Genomic DNA, 15,000 nt, shown 5'->3' with positions numbered 1-15,000 from the left:
TGGTTTAGGAAACACCGCATCTGTCTTCCAATAGCTAAGTAAGGCCGAAGAAACGCTATGCTAAAAACCACGAAACAGGGTGGGCACTAAACGTTAGGAATGAGGATCTGCGCATTTTTTTTCTAGAAGTCAATGTGAACCCATTCTCGGTTAGTTGCGAATATGACCAAAGACCGGAAGGAATGTTTAACCTAGGTACTCGAAGCATTTTTTATAAAAGAAAATGCAAATTTTTCAATAAATAGGGCATGTGCGTGACATGGTGATATGTGTTTATGCACATGAGACACCGCATCTTGGAAATTATTTCGGTGCAATGTGGTGAATGTTGCCATTGTGGCGTAGTTTTGACATAGTGTTTATGCTATAGGCGAGGCACTCCCTTCGGAACATAAAGCTGCTAGTACGCGCATTGCCCTGTCTGCATCTATCTTATGTGTCGTCAACCGTAGCCTTCTCCGATACATGAATAAATTGTACCAACTTAGGCAAACTGCAAGTATGGTTCATAAATGCATCGTTCCTCACATAAGTAATATTTGAAGGTCACAATCAACAGCCATTGCGGGAAATACGAATGGCAACTAGGGGAGGAATAATGCCGAACTGTTCCGCATTCCGTGGTCCTCACTTGTCCTATATGATTGGGCGAAATATTCTGGACCTCACCCACAGCGCTTGAGTGTGGCGTAGTTTAAGAAAAATCGCGAAAACATACCCAATGGCACAATGATAGCTTATGCAGATTGAGGTGCAACAAAAGAGAATAAATCATTATGCGACTGCGTCTACCACGCCACTGGTCCTTCGGCATTGGTCCGAAATTTTCGCTATATGATCAAATCGTCTGCAAGTTACGCGACTTCACAAACTAGTGAAAATTCACTCTGTTAAACTTAATCTGTTAAACAGAGCCTGCGCTGTGACGGAATAGCTGGGCATTGCCTCCTTTCAAAGGGAAGTGGAATTGGCAGCCTGCAGATTATTTTGGTAGAGTTCGCTCGCAGCTGCTGAAAAAATGAATTTTTCGACATGCATTTATTAAATGCGAAGCATTTCTTAGCGAACCTCTGGCACTTTGAGCGTTTCTATCTACGTATCTATCTATCTATTTATCTATCTAGCCGCCTACGTCTGGGTGCTCTCACGGTCGCCTCCTTAACTCGGTGTAGACAAAAATTGGCATGGGAGGGTAAGAGGATTTGACGAATATGATTGTCGGGTCATGACATGAATAACGTGAAAATCCTGTCGCGTACGTTGACAAACCCTTTCCACTAGACACGTGTGGCACATACCCATTTGCCACGGGCCGCGGTGTACGGGTATGCGAAACAGGTGATTGACAGTTTATATCTACCCAGGAGCCGCGAGAACACGCGAGAACAGACATTGGTAACTTAAATGCTAGAGCGTTAAGGAAAACCAACATCGGCAGCATTGACTCGATGAATGGAAAAAATGAAAATTAGGATCCCAGTACGAATCGAACCCAAGCATTCTGCGTTGCAATCAGGTATTCTACCACTGAGCCACGCCAGGTCTATAAAATGGTTTGGAAAAACAGCCTACACAGGCGTAATAGCGGTGCAACGTCACTTGTGGTTGTGGTGCTTGCTATCTAATTTTACAAGAAAGCAATAAACACTGCATGATACTCCTACGGTATGTACTCCTACGATACAGGCGTCATATCAGATTAACGTCTGTGGTTCTAGTGTTGGGTCCGCTTTTATAGCAGTCTAATAAACATTATGTTTTTATTCCTATGATTCAGCAAGGTATATTGAAGCATTGCTCGACACCGGAGGAGTGCATTAAGGAAAGTTATATATGATATCCACATCACCGCACCGTGAAGTGCACTTCGTCCGCAGAACGACGCAGTGTCCCCTTCATTTCTTACGAGGCTGGGCGATGGCCTCGTGCTGACCGAGGATGATGCCAGATTGATTTACAGCCGCTTTGTAGAGTACACTACGTAGGCGACATACGCCCAGGTAGCCTACGAATACGACAAACACCATCCACTGATGTTGGTCTACGTAGCACTATCCAGGCCTACCAGCCTCGACGGCATATACCTCACCAAAGCGAAGGGTGGCTTCAGGTTGCGACATCTTGCCGGCTCTATCGACAGACAGTTTGTCGACGAAATGACGGAGGCATCCACGAATTCCAACAGCTCTACTATACCACATACCTCACTACACATGGACCCTTCGTCATCACCATCACGGCCGGATCCTATAACAAGTCATGACCAGCTGCTGGTGCTCAGTGATCACGGTGATGATGCCCTTGTTCAAGAACTGTCAAGAACGTCTGCCACACATGAACACTGGTTCGTGAAACGTGCGTGCGTTTCGGGACACGTATAAGCACTACATATCAGCTTACAGCTTCTGGTGTTGGTAATTCCCACATTGTCATTGGCAGCGTTACCCAACCGCAAACAACTGGTTATACAACACATATGCGGCTCTTCAACATATATGTGTACGTATAAAATTTATACAAATCTTTAGCGTCATTTTGTAACGTGTCGCTCAGTAAAAAAAGCTACGCCAGTCACCTTCCCGCCACATGCTTCGCATAACATGACTCCCACGGTACGTGGGATCTGCCAAATTTTTTCTTTTTTGAGTGTCTGTATCGTTATGGCGACATCGTGTACTAAGCGTCCCTGAGCGATACGAACCACAAAGCATGAAACAAAATAGAAAGTGGTGTCTTGACTTCTCTCTTGTGTCCGTGTTTGCATGCCCCGTCTCTTTAATATGAATACGTACCAACTAGTTCAGCTCGATGTTATTTTAAGCAGAACCAATCCATCCAAGACTCAGGCACACACCTCATCCCCCTCTTTATTACTCAGACCGTAGCACAGCTATGCCCTCTCACATTCCACGTGCTGGTCGAGCCGTGTGAAGCGGTAGGTAATAAATCATATCAGAGTAGGCGATATTAGGGGAAGGTCCCATCGGCCGCTGGGACCCTCTCTTAGTTTCTTTTTATGGAGCCATGAAATGAAATCTCAAGCTCGAGATATGGCTTTCACTCAACAGCACGGTATGCATAATATGCTTAAGTCAAGTATGAAGTGCGTCCATTACGAGAAACTTCTTTTAGTTCGAGAATAAACGGCGCACGGGGACTCTACGGGCGTTGAGCATCCTGCGACATCGACAGTACTGTGACGCGTTCAGCCAGCCGCCGAACCCTCCCGCGCGCGCCAGCCCCATCGCCCTGATTAACGATGCGCTGGCAATGATAACGTCGACGATGTCAAGCTTGTCATCGTGGCGCCCACTCGGAGCGTCGCCTGGCAACGGCTTCATGTCCATTGTCTCTTTCGTCTCAATCGTGCGTCTTCGTCGTGCAGCTTCGGATGATTTATCATGTGCGGATCAGCCTGATTATTCGGAGTGACGATTTCAAATGCATCACGCGCCAGCCATGTCGCGAAACAGTTGTGCGGTGCTTACGCCAGAGGAGTATCAAGTACCTGAGTACCACCAGCAACCTCCAGGTCATGCCTGAGTACCACCAGCAGCCTCCGTCTCCTGCGCCCCAAAGTTATGCTCATGTTGTCGCCAGGACGCCGCAGGTAATTCCTGCCGCTGCCCCACTGAGTTACGCCGAAACCGCCGCTAGAGCTCCGTCCTTCGAAGCGGGGGTGCCGGTTACGTATGCTGACGTTATCCCTCGGCCCCGACTGCAGCCCGCCATTCAGTCATTTCAGCAGCCGCCCCGTCAATTGCGTCCTGCGACAGGGGTGGGACGTGCCCCGGCGAACCGATGGCGCACACCCGACAACCGGCCCATCTCCTTTGCATGTGGTTACGCCGGTCACGTGGCACGTTATTCAAATCAAATCAAATCAAATCAAATCAAGTTTATTCATCTTTCGAAAAAGGAAAGATAGGAGCTGTCACAAAAAGCTACTACAGTGAGTAGCTTGACGAGGTGACAGCCCCTCCTTGATAGGACAGCAGCAGGCAGTGAACGGGACAAATAATAATAACATGGAACAGATCAGAATGCAAAGGTACACAATAGTTATTGATACATATAAGCGGAAACTGTAGAACACTGGTATAACATGATATAACGAAGAAAAGAAAAAAAACCCCAAGTGCGAATTGGTGTTGGCTAGGTGAAAAAAAACAGCATTCAAAAAGAAAAAAAAACAACGAGATAAGGTAACATATATACTCATCGCGAACCATGTAAGGATGTATACAAATTATGTATACAAAATGTATACAAATTGCCATCCCGTGCAACCGCCTCGAGTCGCGTTACCTGTGACCAGCCAGTCCAGCCGTGCATTCTACGACCCACCTCCGCCTATCTCACCGACGTCACGCCCAGCTCCGTCTACTCGCCGCTCTCCGTCTCCGCGACGTCACTCACTGTGAAAGCCCTCAACGAAGTCCATGGATTGTAAGAGACGTGTTTGTTGACGGTGTTCGCGCATCTGCCCTTATCGACGCTGGAGCCGCCGTACCCGTTATGGACGCAAAACTTTGCCACTTACTCCGAAAAGTCACGCCTCCACTTTACTAGATGTTCGTCCGTACCGCCAGTTCGCTGAGTATTCATCCTGCAGCAGTATGCACTGGTCGCGTCGTCATTCAGGACATTCTGCACGACGTCGAGTTCACCATAAATATTGTATCCTCTCACGACGTCATCCTTGCGTGGGATTTTGCATGGGATCCTTGCATGGGATTACGCCACGATGGCGTAATTCATTGCCCACCAGCCGAAATCGAACTCTCACTGTTCTCAAATTTGACACTAGCAGACAGTCCATCGGCATTGAGCAAGATCCTCGTCAAATACGATACGAAATGCCTCCAAGCTCGTCAACAGTTGTGTCGGTCTACTGCACCGGTCTCTTCTACACCATTGCACTCCTTTCGCCATCTCACCGCGTTTGCACAAGCAAAGGGTTGCTGGTACCTTCCGCGACCATGCAAGTCACTCAGGGAAGCACCGCTATTTCTGTTACCAACCCATCCCCCTACATTCTTACGTTGGTTCGAAAGGAATGTCTCGGCAGAGTGGAACCCGTAGAAGACGCACAAGTTCAGAACGCAACCGATGACTCGCACTGTATTAGTTCCCGCACCATCAGTGCTGTTTTCGTGGCTGATTCGTCAGCCGCTCATGTATTTGGTCCCTCTGTTGCTGACAAGCTTACGTCGGTCCAGCGTTCCCAGCTTCTGTGCCTTTTGAAGAATTTCATTTTTTCTTCGATATCGGGCAAACTTCTTTCGGCCGCACGTCTGCTGTTACGCATCGCATTGACACTGGCGCCCAACCACCACTGCCGCAATGTCCATATCACGTGTCTCCCGCAGAACATGGAGAAAATATTGAGGAAGTCAACGATATGCTTCGACACGATGTAATTCGGCCGTCGGACAGCCCATGGACGTCTCCAGTTGTTCTCATTTCGAAGAAGGATGGTTCTGTGCGGACTACCGACGGCTCCACGAGATCACTCGCAAGGATGTTTATCCGCTGCCGCGAATCAATGACGCGATTGACAGCCTCCTAGGACCATAATTTTTTTCATCTCTCGATATGCGCTCAGGGTACTGGCAAATAGCCGTGGCTGATGACGCTCGATCGAAGACAGCCTTTGTCACGACGACGGCTTGTACGAGTTCAACGTCATGTCGTTTGGCCTGTGTAATGTACCCGCGACCTTCGAGCGCATGATGGACACCGTTCTGAGCAACTTGAAATGGCACACGTGCTTTTGTTACCTGGACGACGTCTTCCTTTTGGCTCCGGACTTGCCACGCACCTCCAAAGTCTGCGGCATGTTTTGACATGTTTGAGCAACGCCGGCCTCCAACTGAATTTGAAGAAGTGCTGATTTGCAGCACGGCCGCTGACAATCTTAGGCTGCATCGTGTCCAAGGAGGGAACCCTTCCCGATCTGGCCAAGCTTCGGGCCTTGGCCGAATTTCCTAAACCTACGTCCGTCAAAAAACGGCACATATTCGTAGGACTGTGTTCATACCTTCCACGCTTCATATGATACGTTGTCACCATTATATCGCCACTGACGAAGCTCCTTCGAAGTAACGGGCCCCTAAATTCGTGGTCTTCCGAGTGCGACGACGCATTTCCAAAGCTCCGTCATTTGTTCAGGTCTGCTCCCATACTACGCCACTACAACCCTACGGCCCCAACGAAGGTACACACGGACGCCAGCAATGCAGGCCTCGGCGCTGTCCTTGCGCAGCGCAAACAGGGGTCCCAGGAATATGCCATGGCATACGCGAACCGTACGCTTACTACAGCCTAGACCAATTATACCGTCACGAAAAGTGTGGCCATCATCTGGGCCCTTACAAATTTCCGACCTTATTTGTCGAGGGCGCGACATTGTCACCGTGGAGCGCCTCAAGGCCTACTTTGGCCCGCTCACACTGACAAGCTCTTAGCTCAATGGGTGGCTCCCTTTTCATACCCCGGGTAATTGTAGCGAAGCCTTGGAACATAGTAATTGGTTGCGCTCTCCTGCGCCTTCTAGGGAGTCGTCCTCGCTGGCTTCTCCTGAAAGAACGCCGCTCACGCTGAGAGTCCCTACTTTGCCGTGACTGTCGCCATTACGTATTGTCGCTGAGTGCCAGCAGATAAACACCTGAACATATATATATATATATATATATATATATATATATATATATATATATATATATATATATATATATATATATATATATATATATCGGCCGTGACGATCGATGGGTCGGTACGATAGTGATTGCAGAGAAGGATGCACGTACGAAATATGGTTCTATTATTGTTTCGTACGTCCATCCCTATCTTAAAAGTATATTGAGAGACATAGAGATTAGAATAGGCCAAACTTGAGTTAGTCTACTCACGACAGACTTATGAGACTTCCGCAAGCACAGCGCCCTCTTTGTGTATTCTCTCATCACGTCATCCTTATCATCTGGTTCATACCCTTCGAGCGATTGTATGCCTCGTGGATCCAACGCGTGCATCATCTCGTGGCCAACCATCTGCAATCAGAAAATTTTGGTCAATGGCAGGATAAAAAAAGAACTTACGCGCCGACAAACCACATTTGGCAGCGGTTGGACGCACTTGAAATGTGAGTACCTTGTATGCATCTTTGTATGGCAGGAACAGTGCTACTTTTTTCATCCCAGCAAGAAGATAGTGGTGATAAATGGCCTTTTGAAGGTGAAATAGCTGCTCTGGCCTAAGGGCCTCAACATCTAAGTACTGAGTTTGCTATGATATATACGTAGAATAGCTGTAAAAACGTATTCAATTATTTGTGCTTAAACACTGTACAGTGTACTTGAGGAACGCGAAAAACGCGATTGCGGTGTGCCATTTGCACCAGAACACGCGGGAACGTTGAACTACACTGTGAGATTCTTCTTGCGGCCACAGTCTAAAGCTCTGAATATCTGCAGCTTGCGTTTCTTAAACGCTGGACGAGTTCGACCACCGTTTGTGATCTCATGAGCTTCCAAAGATATCCCGCTCTGTTATTGCGTTTTAGCTGGCACTTTTTCTCGCGTTGGATGACCAAAATTGCCCACTTTCTTAATCACGTTTTAACCTTACTTTATTGTCGCAGTCACATTGAAAAATTATGCTCGGAAAATACGTCGCTGTTTATGCTACATTTGAAATGTTGATCCTCGCGTGAACCAGACATTTGTTACTAAAAGCCGATATCATGGCGGCTATCGTTTTCCGTTTCATTATAAAAGGAATAAATGTTACTTAAAAGAAGCGTGACATCATAACTTCGTAATGAGTTCGCTTCGCGAAACTGATGTCACCATATCAGAGTTCGTCATATATATATATATATATATATATATATATATTGTGAGCATCACCATAGAGCTCGCTCACGGCAAGGCAGCCGCATCGCGAGATCATCACACTCAAGATGGACGATCGTTAATCGAACGTGTAGAAATAAACAGTTCTCTTTAATCAAGTGTAATCGGTCCTTCCATCAAGATATTCTACCCCTTAAGTTACGTACTTACGGCTAACATGGCGCAGTCGACGTCGAACACGGATTTCAACGAGAACAACGATCTACGGAGTGAAATTCAAGACATTAAGTCACAGCTGCAGACGCTTCTCCATGCCCTGAACCTCGGCACCGATCGCGACCAAGATCAACGGCCAGAGGGAGGAGAAAGATCTGCAGGGGGGGAACGCACGCACCAAGGGCCCGCAGAGCCACGCACGTCCACCGTTCCAGACCTGGATCCCGCTCACGTAGGCGATGGAGACAACGCAATGCACCCCGTCGCCTTGAACGATGTTCTCGGCGTCATCGTAGAGACGCAACGTCAGCTTGCACAAGCATTGCAACAGAACACCCAACCACTTCAGGTACACTCGTCCGGCGATACAGCCTCAGCTATAAATACCTTCCAAGGAAACCCGCGAGAAAGCGTGAAGGAATGGCTTGCTGAGATAGAACGCGTAGCGTCTCTTGCAAACTGGACGCAGTCGCTCGCGATGTTGAACGCCATCACGCGTCTCCGTGGAGCGGCGCGCGACTGGCACAGTTCCTACGGTATTTACATCCAAGATTTGGAGACATGGAAGCATGCTATCACGGAGCGTTTCCAAAGAAAGATGAATCTGCAAGAGTTTCTAGTCTATCAAAACGAGCGGAAACTGCTCCCAACTGAAAATATCGTACAATATATGTACGCGAAGAACGCTATGCTTGAGAAAGCCCCTCACAAGCTCGTCGCGGAGGAACGCATATCGCTCATCTTGAACGGCATCGAAAACGACAAGTGGGCTACGCCGCTAGCGTCTCAAAACTGCAATTCCGTGCTGGAACTTATTGACCGAGCTGCAAACCTCGACTCACGACGAAAGCTAGTAGTCGATTCATGTACTAATCCCAAGTATACGCCGATGAACAAGACAGATGGATCGCGCCATTTCAGCTCTACCTACGCGCCGAAACCGTTAGCTGCCAACCGCCTAACGGACATCAGCCCCCGAGAGCGAAGATGCTTCAACTGTTCGCTGTTCGGTCATATATCAAGGGACTGCCCAAAACCAAAAACTATCGCAACTCTCAAAGCAGAGCAAAGACGGAACAGCAGGCAAGATGCAGCGTTTGACAGATCCGAGGACCGAAATGTCCACTGCTTCTTGCGCACCACGGGAGACGCGCTTCCCATCGTGACAGCCCACACAACAGGAGGTACAGAACTCAGAGCATGCATCGACACTGGATCAAATGTATCCATAGTGGATCCCAAGGCTCTACCTGCCAGCGCAGAAAAGGGGACCTGCAAGGACCATGAATTAGTAACGGTTCTCGACAAACAGATCAAACCCGAATGGACGACTTCACTGTCAATTATTGTGGGTAAACTAACAACCAGAATTCCCGAAGTACTTGTCCTCCCGTTGCCACCGACAATGGACTTATTATTAGGTTCAGACTGGAGGAGTCTGGCCAATGTTGATGTAACATTCCATGTTTCAAACGACGTCACGCTCATCAGCCTACCTACCCAGGCCGCAACCCAACAAGTTGTCGATGCAGTAAGCCCACAGCAACCACCACGAACAGGAGAGGCACTGATTTCTACATTCACTACGCAAACGCCACATCAAGCGAAGGAGAACACCACAATGTTTGTTTCGCTAAAGCCGACCTCTCCAGGACCAGACCCGGAGCTCGAGCAGAAAATATCGGCTGCGGTCAAACGGACGACACGGGACGCATCACCAGAAGAGCGCGAGAAACTCCATGCAATATTAGCAACTAATCATGATGCCTTCACGACGCATGTGAATCGGCTGGGAACTTGCCCGCACACCGAACATTCAATCGATCTACGGGACTCCATTCCTGTGGCTTCACGACCATACAGATGTTCATATGCGAACCGGGAGTTCATGAGGAAACAGGTCAGTGATTATTTGGAGAGAGGAATCATCATACCAAGTCAGAGTGAATACTCTGCTCCTACTCTTGTAATTGACCAGCCGAACCATCCCACTACACCGAAGAAAATGGTTCACGACTACAGGAAACTGAACGCCAAAACTGTGAATCCGCCCTATCCAATGCCACTCATGGAAGATGCTCTTGACCACATCATGAGAGATCGGTCACGTTACTTTACAACCATGGATATCAAGACCGCTTTCCTCACGATCCGTGTCAAGCCTGAAGATACGCACAAGACAGCGTTTGTGACACTTGATGGAAAATACGAGTGTCTTCGCATGGCGCTTGGATTTTGTAAGGCCCCTCAGACAATGCAGATGGTCATGCGGAGGACTTTCGACGGTCTTGCACGCACTACCACATGCATGGACGACATTGCGCATGGAGCAAGCACCATTTCAGAGGCCCTCACACTTCTGGAAGAGGCATTACGCCGCGTGATACGCAACGGCTTGAGAATGGACATTGAAAAATGCCAATTCGTGCACGACCAGGTGTCGTTTCTTGGCTTCATGATTACCTCAGAAGGCAGGGTACCTGACCCAAAACGGATCGAATCCATATACAAATTTGAACCGTCAAGAGACAAAAAGCATCTTTACTCGTTTCTGCAGTTCCTCAATCACTCCAGAAAGTTCATAGAGAACTTCTCAGCAAAGACGCAGCCACTCCGCAAACTCCTCACCAAGGACACCAAATTCTTTTGGACGATGGAACATCAAGAGATTGTGGATTTGCTGAAACAGGCCTTGAAGAACCCTCCAATACTTGCAAACTTCCGCAGTGACTGTCCGTCAACAGTGCACACTAACGCCAGTCAGAAAGGTCTAGGCGCCATACTGACACAGACGCAAGAATCCCAAGAACGTGTGATCGAGTATGCAAGTCGTGCGCTGAACACTCACGACAGCCAACTTCACTCGAACATGCTGGAGTGCATGGCCTTCCACTGGGCAATTACCGAGAAATTTGCCATTTACCTCAAAGGGGGTCCAAAGTTCACAGTAATCACAGACAATCTGAGTCTCACATATTTGGTGCAAAAGGCTACAACAAACCGCCGCTTCGCGCGCTGGACCATTGATCTAGCCGAGTTCGACTTCAAGATTTGCCATCAACCGGGCAAACAGAACAAGGCAGACGCCCTGTCCCGACTCGATGGACCAGACAGAGAGCAGGAGTCTCTCTCAACCACTAAGGCGCTAAGTGGCAGGCTGATCTGCTTGGCGATTGTAACAGGCAGCAGCAGCCTACGTGAACAACAGTCGTGTGATTCGGACTGCCAACGTTTTCGACAAAAAGCAGAAAAGGGCTGCGCAGAGTTCGCAATGAGAAACAACATTCTCATTAAGTGTGACATTGACGGAACTGGTACCAAGGTGGTGGTGCGCAGCACACTCAGGGAAGTAGTACTGCAGATGTGCCATGACGCTACCGGGCATATGGATACTCAGCGCACTCTGAATCAAATCCTGAGAAGATACTGGTGGCCTAGCATGTCGCGACACGTCAGAGACTACGTGCAATCATGTCACTTAGCAACGTTGCTTGTTGGGCGAGTTGGAACGAGTCAGTCATAACGTAGTTCAGCGCAAAAAAACAGGCAACAGACGAGTAAGAGGACAAGGACACAGCACAGTGTTTTTGTGCGCTGAACTACGTTGTGACTGAATCATGTCACACATGCAAGAGAATAAACCGCAGGACTACGACGCCGGAAGGATCCTTACAGCCAAGGGAGATTCCATCGGATCCAAACACAGCGATATCACTTGATCACTTCGGACCGTTGGAAGAACGCAACGGATACCAACACGTACTAGTTTGCATCGATCATGCCACACGCTACATAGATGCAGTAGCCGTCCCCACTACGGCTGCGATGTACTATTTGGACTTCCTAATGAACACATGGATACCAGGATTTGGAGTCCCTAAGGCGATCGTAACGGATCAGGCAAAGGGATTCGTCAACAAGAAGACAACAGCAGTGCATAGACGCTTGGGAATCACTCATATGACAACGCCCCCGCACTGGCCACAGGCGAATGGCTTGGTAGAACGAATTGTGGGAATGCTGAAGAACATACTGGGTCATTCCACGCCAAACGTCCCAGACATTGCGCTCGACCCTCTCCAATTGTATTGTAAAAAATTGTGGACGTTCATATCAGTGCACTATTTGCCCTCGGAAAGTATATTTTGGAAAAAAATTTTTCTTGTCTGTTACAGTGATTTGAATTTTGCCCTAGTGGGTGAAACATAGGTTGCGAAAAAATACTCTAAAAATACAATACTTTACGGAACGCCTTAAATATCTGCTGTTTACTTGAAAAGGAATGCCACTATCTTATTATCACCCATTGACGACCACTACTTTGTCCCAAGATGTGCTCTGTGGTGAAGCAATGCTGCAATTCTGCGCCCACTTTGATTATTTTTTAAAAATTCTACGAATATTACAGACAACATAGAACTATATCACATGGCTGGATAGTTGGCAGTAAGCGTGTCAAAAAAGTATTGAAGTCGATGACCGAGTAGTTTCGAATTGGAAGGGGCGCAAACATTGAAAAATGTGTGAAATGCTCGACGTTCAGGCACATGTAGAGTGGTGATGCAGTCCAAGTAAAAATGCGCGCTTTGCCTCGTTGGGAAGAGTAAACAAAGGCGATTTATTTCTGAGAGTTTCATCAGAGTGTTTTTTGTTTTTGGCGAGAAACAAAAATTTATGTTGAGCGTTCGCGGCGTGCCTGGGCGCGGGCCCGTAAGTCCGCTTCACTGCGCCGCCACTGTTCCTTGGGGCAACGGAAGTATGCAGAGCCCACGCGGGTGGCACGATCGTGTGCTGCCGTGAGTTTTCACGTTTCAACACGCATTCTTCGGCTTTCCGCAGTGCCGTCGACGAAGTGTCAGGGAAAACGAGTGATGGTTCGTTTAAAATATATTATTATATAATAAAAGTGGCTAACATGCACCGGGAATACACTTATAATTCTTTTTATGGGCAGCTCGCTTGCACGTGACTCGCGCCATTCGTGCCTCGGAGCCGAATGGTGCTACGTATTCTTACGCTCGGATCTTCGGCAGAGGTGAACTTTGCTCCGGTGATCGCGTCGCCGAGCGAGCACGCGGCACTCGAAGGTTCGTCTTTCGGCCGCATCCCTTGGCAGCGCGTAAGATAAACATTGCGAATGGTGAGTATACTGCTATCGTGTCATATTTTAGACGGAGAGCATGTACAACGGAAACCGAAAGCGATAAGTATACAAAAGGACGAAGCCGCCTTTAAGGCCGCTTCGTCCTTTTAAATGTCTATCGCCTTCGCTTAGTAATCGCAAGGCGATTACTAAGATGAAAGCATCGCATGCAGCGTGGCAGAAAGTTGAGTTCTCAGCAAGGTTTGAGTCTACAATCTCCCTCAAAGGTACGCGCACATTTCACCTTTTCGTGCCATCACCACTGACCACTCTTAATCCCGGGCTCGCCACCTACTCAGCAACACAGGCATTTCAAGTGGCGAAGACCACACGTCGGCAACGGAAGTAAGAACTGCAACCTCCGCAGAGATCGAAAACACAACCCAAGCTCTGCGCCTATCGTACGTGTGCATGCAGTGACGTGGCAATGAAATCGTGTTCTGCTCCGACTACTAACCGGCAGCCTTTAGTGCCGTTCCGAAACATTCTGCCAGCCATATACACTGTTTGCAAGTTTTCAGCAACGTGAAAACTCACAGGAGCACACGATCGTGCCACCCGCGTGGGCGCTGCATACTTCCGTTGCCCCAAGGAACAGTGGCGGCGCAGTGAAGCGGACTTACGGGCCCGCGCCCAGGCACGCCGCGAACGCTCAACATAAATTTTTGTTTCTCGCCCAAAACAAAAAACACTCCGATGAAGCTTTCACAAATAAATGTCCTTTGTTTACTCTTCCCAACAAGACCAAGCGTGTATTTTTACTTGGAATACATCACCACTCTACATGTGCCTGAACGTGGAGCATTTCACACATTTTTCAATGTTCGCGCCTTCCACTTCGAAACTACTCGGTCATCGACTTCAATACTTTTTTGACACGCTTACTGCCAACTACCCAGCCATGTGATATAGTCCTATTTTGTCTGTAATATTCGTAGAATTTTTAAAAAATAATTAAAGTGGGCGCAGAATTGCAGCATTGCTTCACCACAAACCACATCTTGGGACAATGTAGTGGTTGTCAATGGGTGATAATAAGATGGTGGCATTCCTTTTCAAGTAAACAGCAGATATTTAAGGCGTTCCGTAAAGTATTGTATTTTTAGGGTATTTTTTCGCAACCTATGTTTCACCCACTAGGGCAAAATTCAAATCGCTGTAACAGACAAGAAAAACTTTTTTCCAAAAAATACTTTCCGAGGGCAAATAGTGCACTGATATGAACGTCCACAATTTTTGCAATACAGTTGGAGAGGGTCGAGCGCAATGTCTGGGACGTTTGGCGTGGAATGACCCTACTTCGCAAGATAATTGAACCACACCGTGACTGGGACAGGAAACTTCCAGAGGCTGTCTTTGCCGTAAACGTCTCGTGGCAAAAATCATCTAGATACTCACCGTTCGAACTGATGCACGGGTACATTCCACGTGTTCCGGGCCAACTTCGTCTGGGTGATGTGGAAGAGGACCTAAACGAAGTGTCTAGGCTGGCAGAGCTGGCCAAAAAGCGAGAACAAGCCAAAGAAAACCTCGAGCAAAGTCAGAGGGCTGCTGAAAGTCGGTATGACGCGAAGCGCAAGGAACCAAACTTCCAGCTAGGAGACACGGTGTACTGTACGCTAGGATCACGATCATCGACCCTCGACCCATTCTACGAAGGACCATTCGAAGTAGTCGAACTCTTAGGCGGCAACACGGTGAAGATTGCACGCATCCAAAACCGCCATCGCCGAAAAAAGGAGAGAGTAGTTAATGTAGAACAGCTACGCAGACACTCTG

General features: G+C 48.0%; 2 protein-coding genes across 2 annotated transcripts in view; one reads left to right on the top strand and one right to left on the bottom strand.

Annotated features, from left to right (window-relative positions):
• The window catches only part of LOC119391425 (neprilysin-1-like), a 10,263-nt gene extending 2,182 nt beyond the window's left edge, over positions 1-8,081 (bottom strand). Inside the window, exons 1-2 of the mRNA XM_037659104.1 lie at positions 8,073-8,081; positions 6,918-7,058 (exon numbers count right to left, since the gene is read on the bottom strand). Coding sequence (XP_037515032.1) covers positions 6,918-7,058; positions 8,073-8,081 — 150 coding nt within the window. The remainder of the gene's footprint in view (positions 1-6,917; positions 7,059-8,072) is intronic.
• The window catches only part of LOC119390458 (uncharacterized), a 437,697-nt gene that overhangs the window by 24,471 nt on the left and 398,226 nt on the right, over positions 1-15,000 (top strand). The gene's annotated exons all lie outside the window — the stretch shown is intronic.

This window comes from Rhipicephalus sanguineus, chromosome 4 (genome assembly GCF_013339695.2).
Source record: "Rhipicephalus sanguineus isolate Rsan-2018 chromosome 4, BIME_Rsan_1.4, whole genome shotgun sequence".
In the NCBI taxonomy this organism is placed as follows: Eukaryota; Metazoa; Arthropoda; class Arachnida; order Ixodida; family Ixodidae; genus Rhipicephalus; species Rhipicephalus sanguineus.
This window is presented reverse-complemented; position numbering and strand designations above follow the sequence as displayed.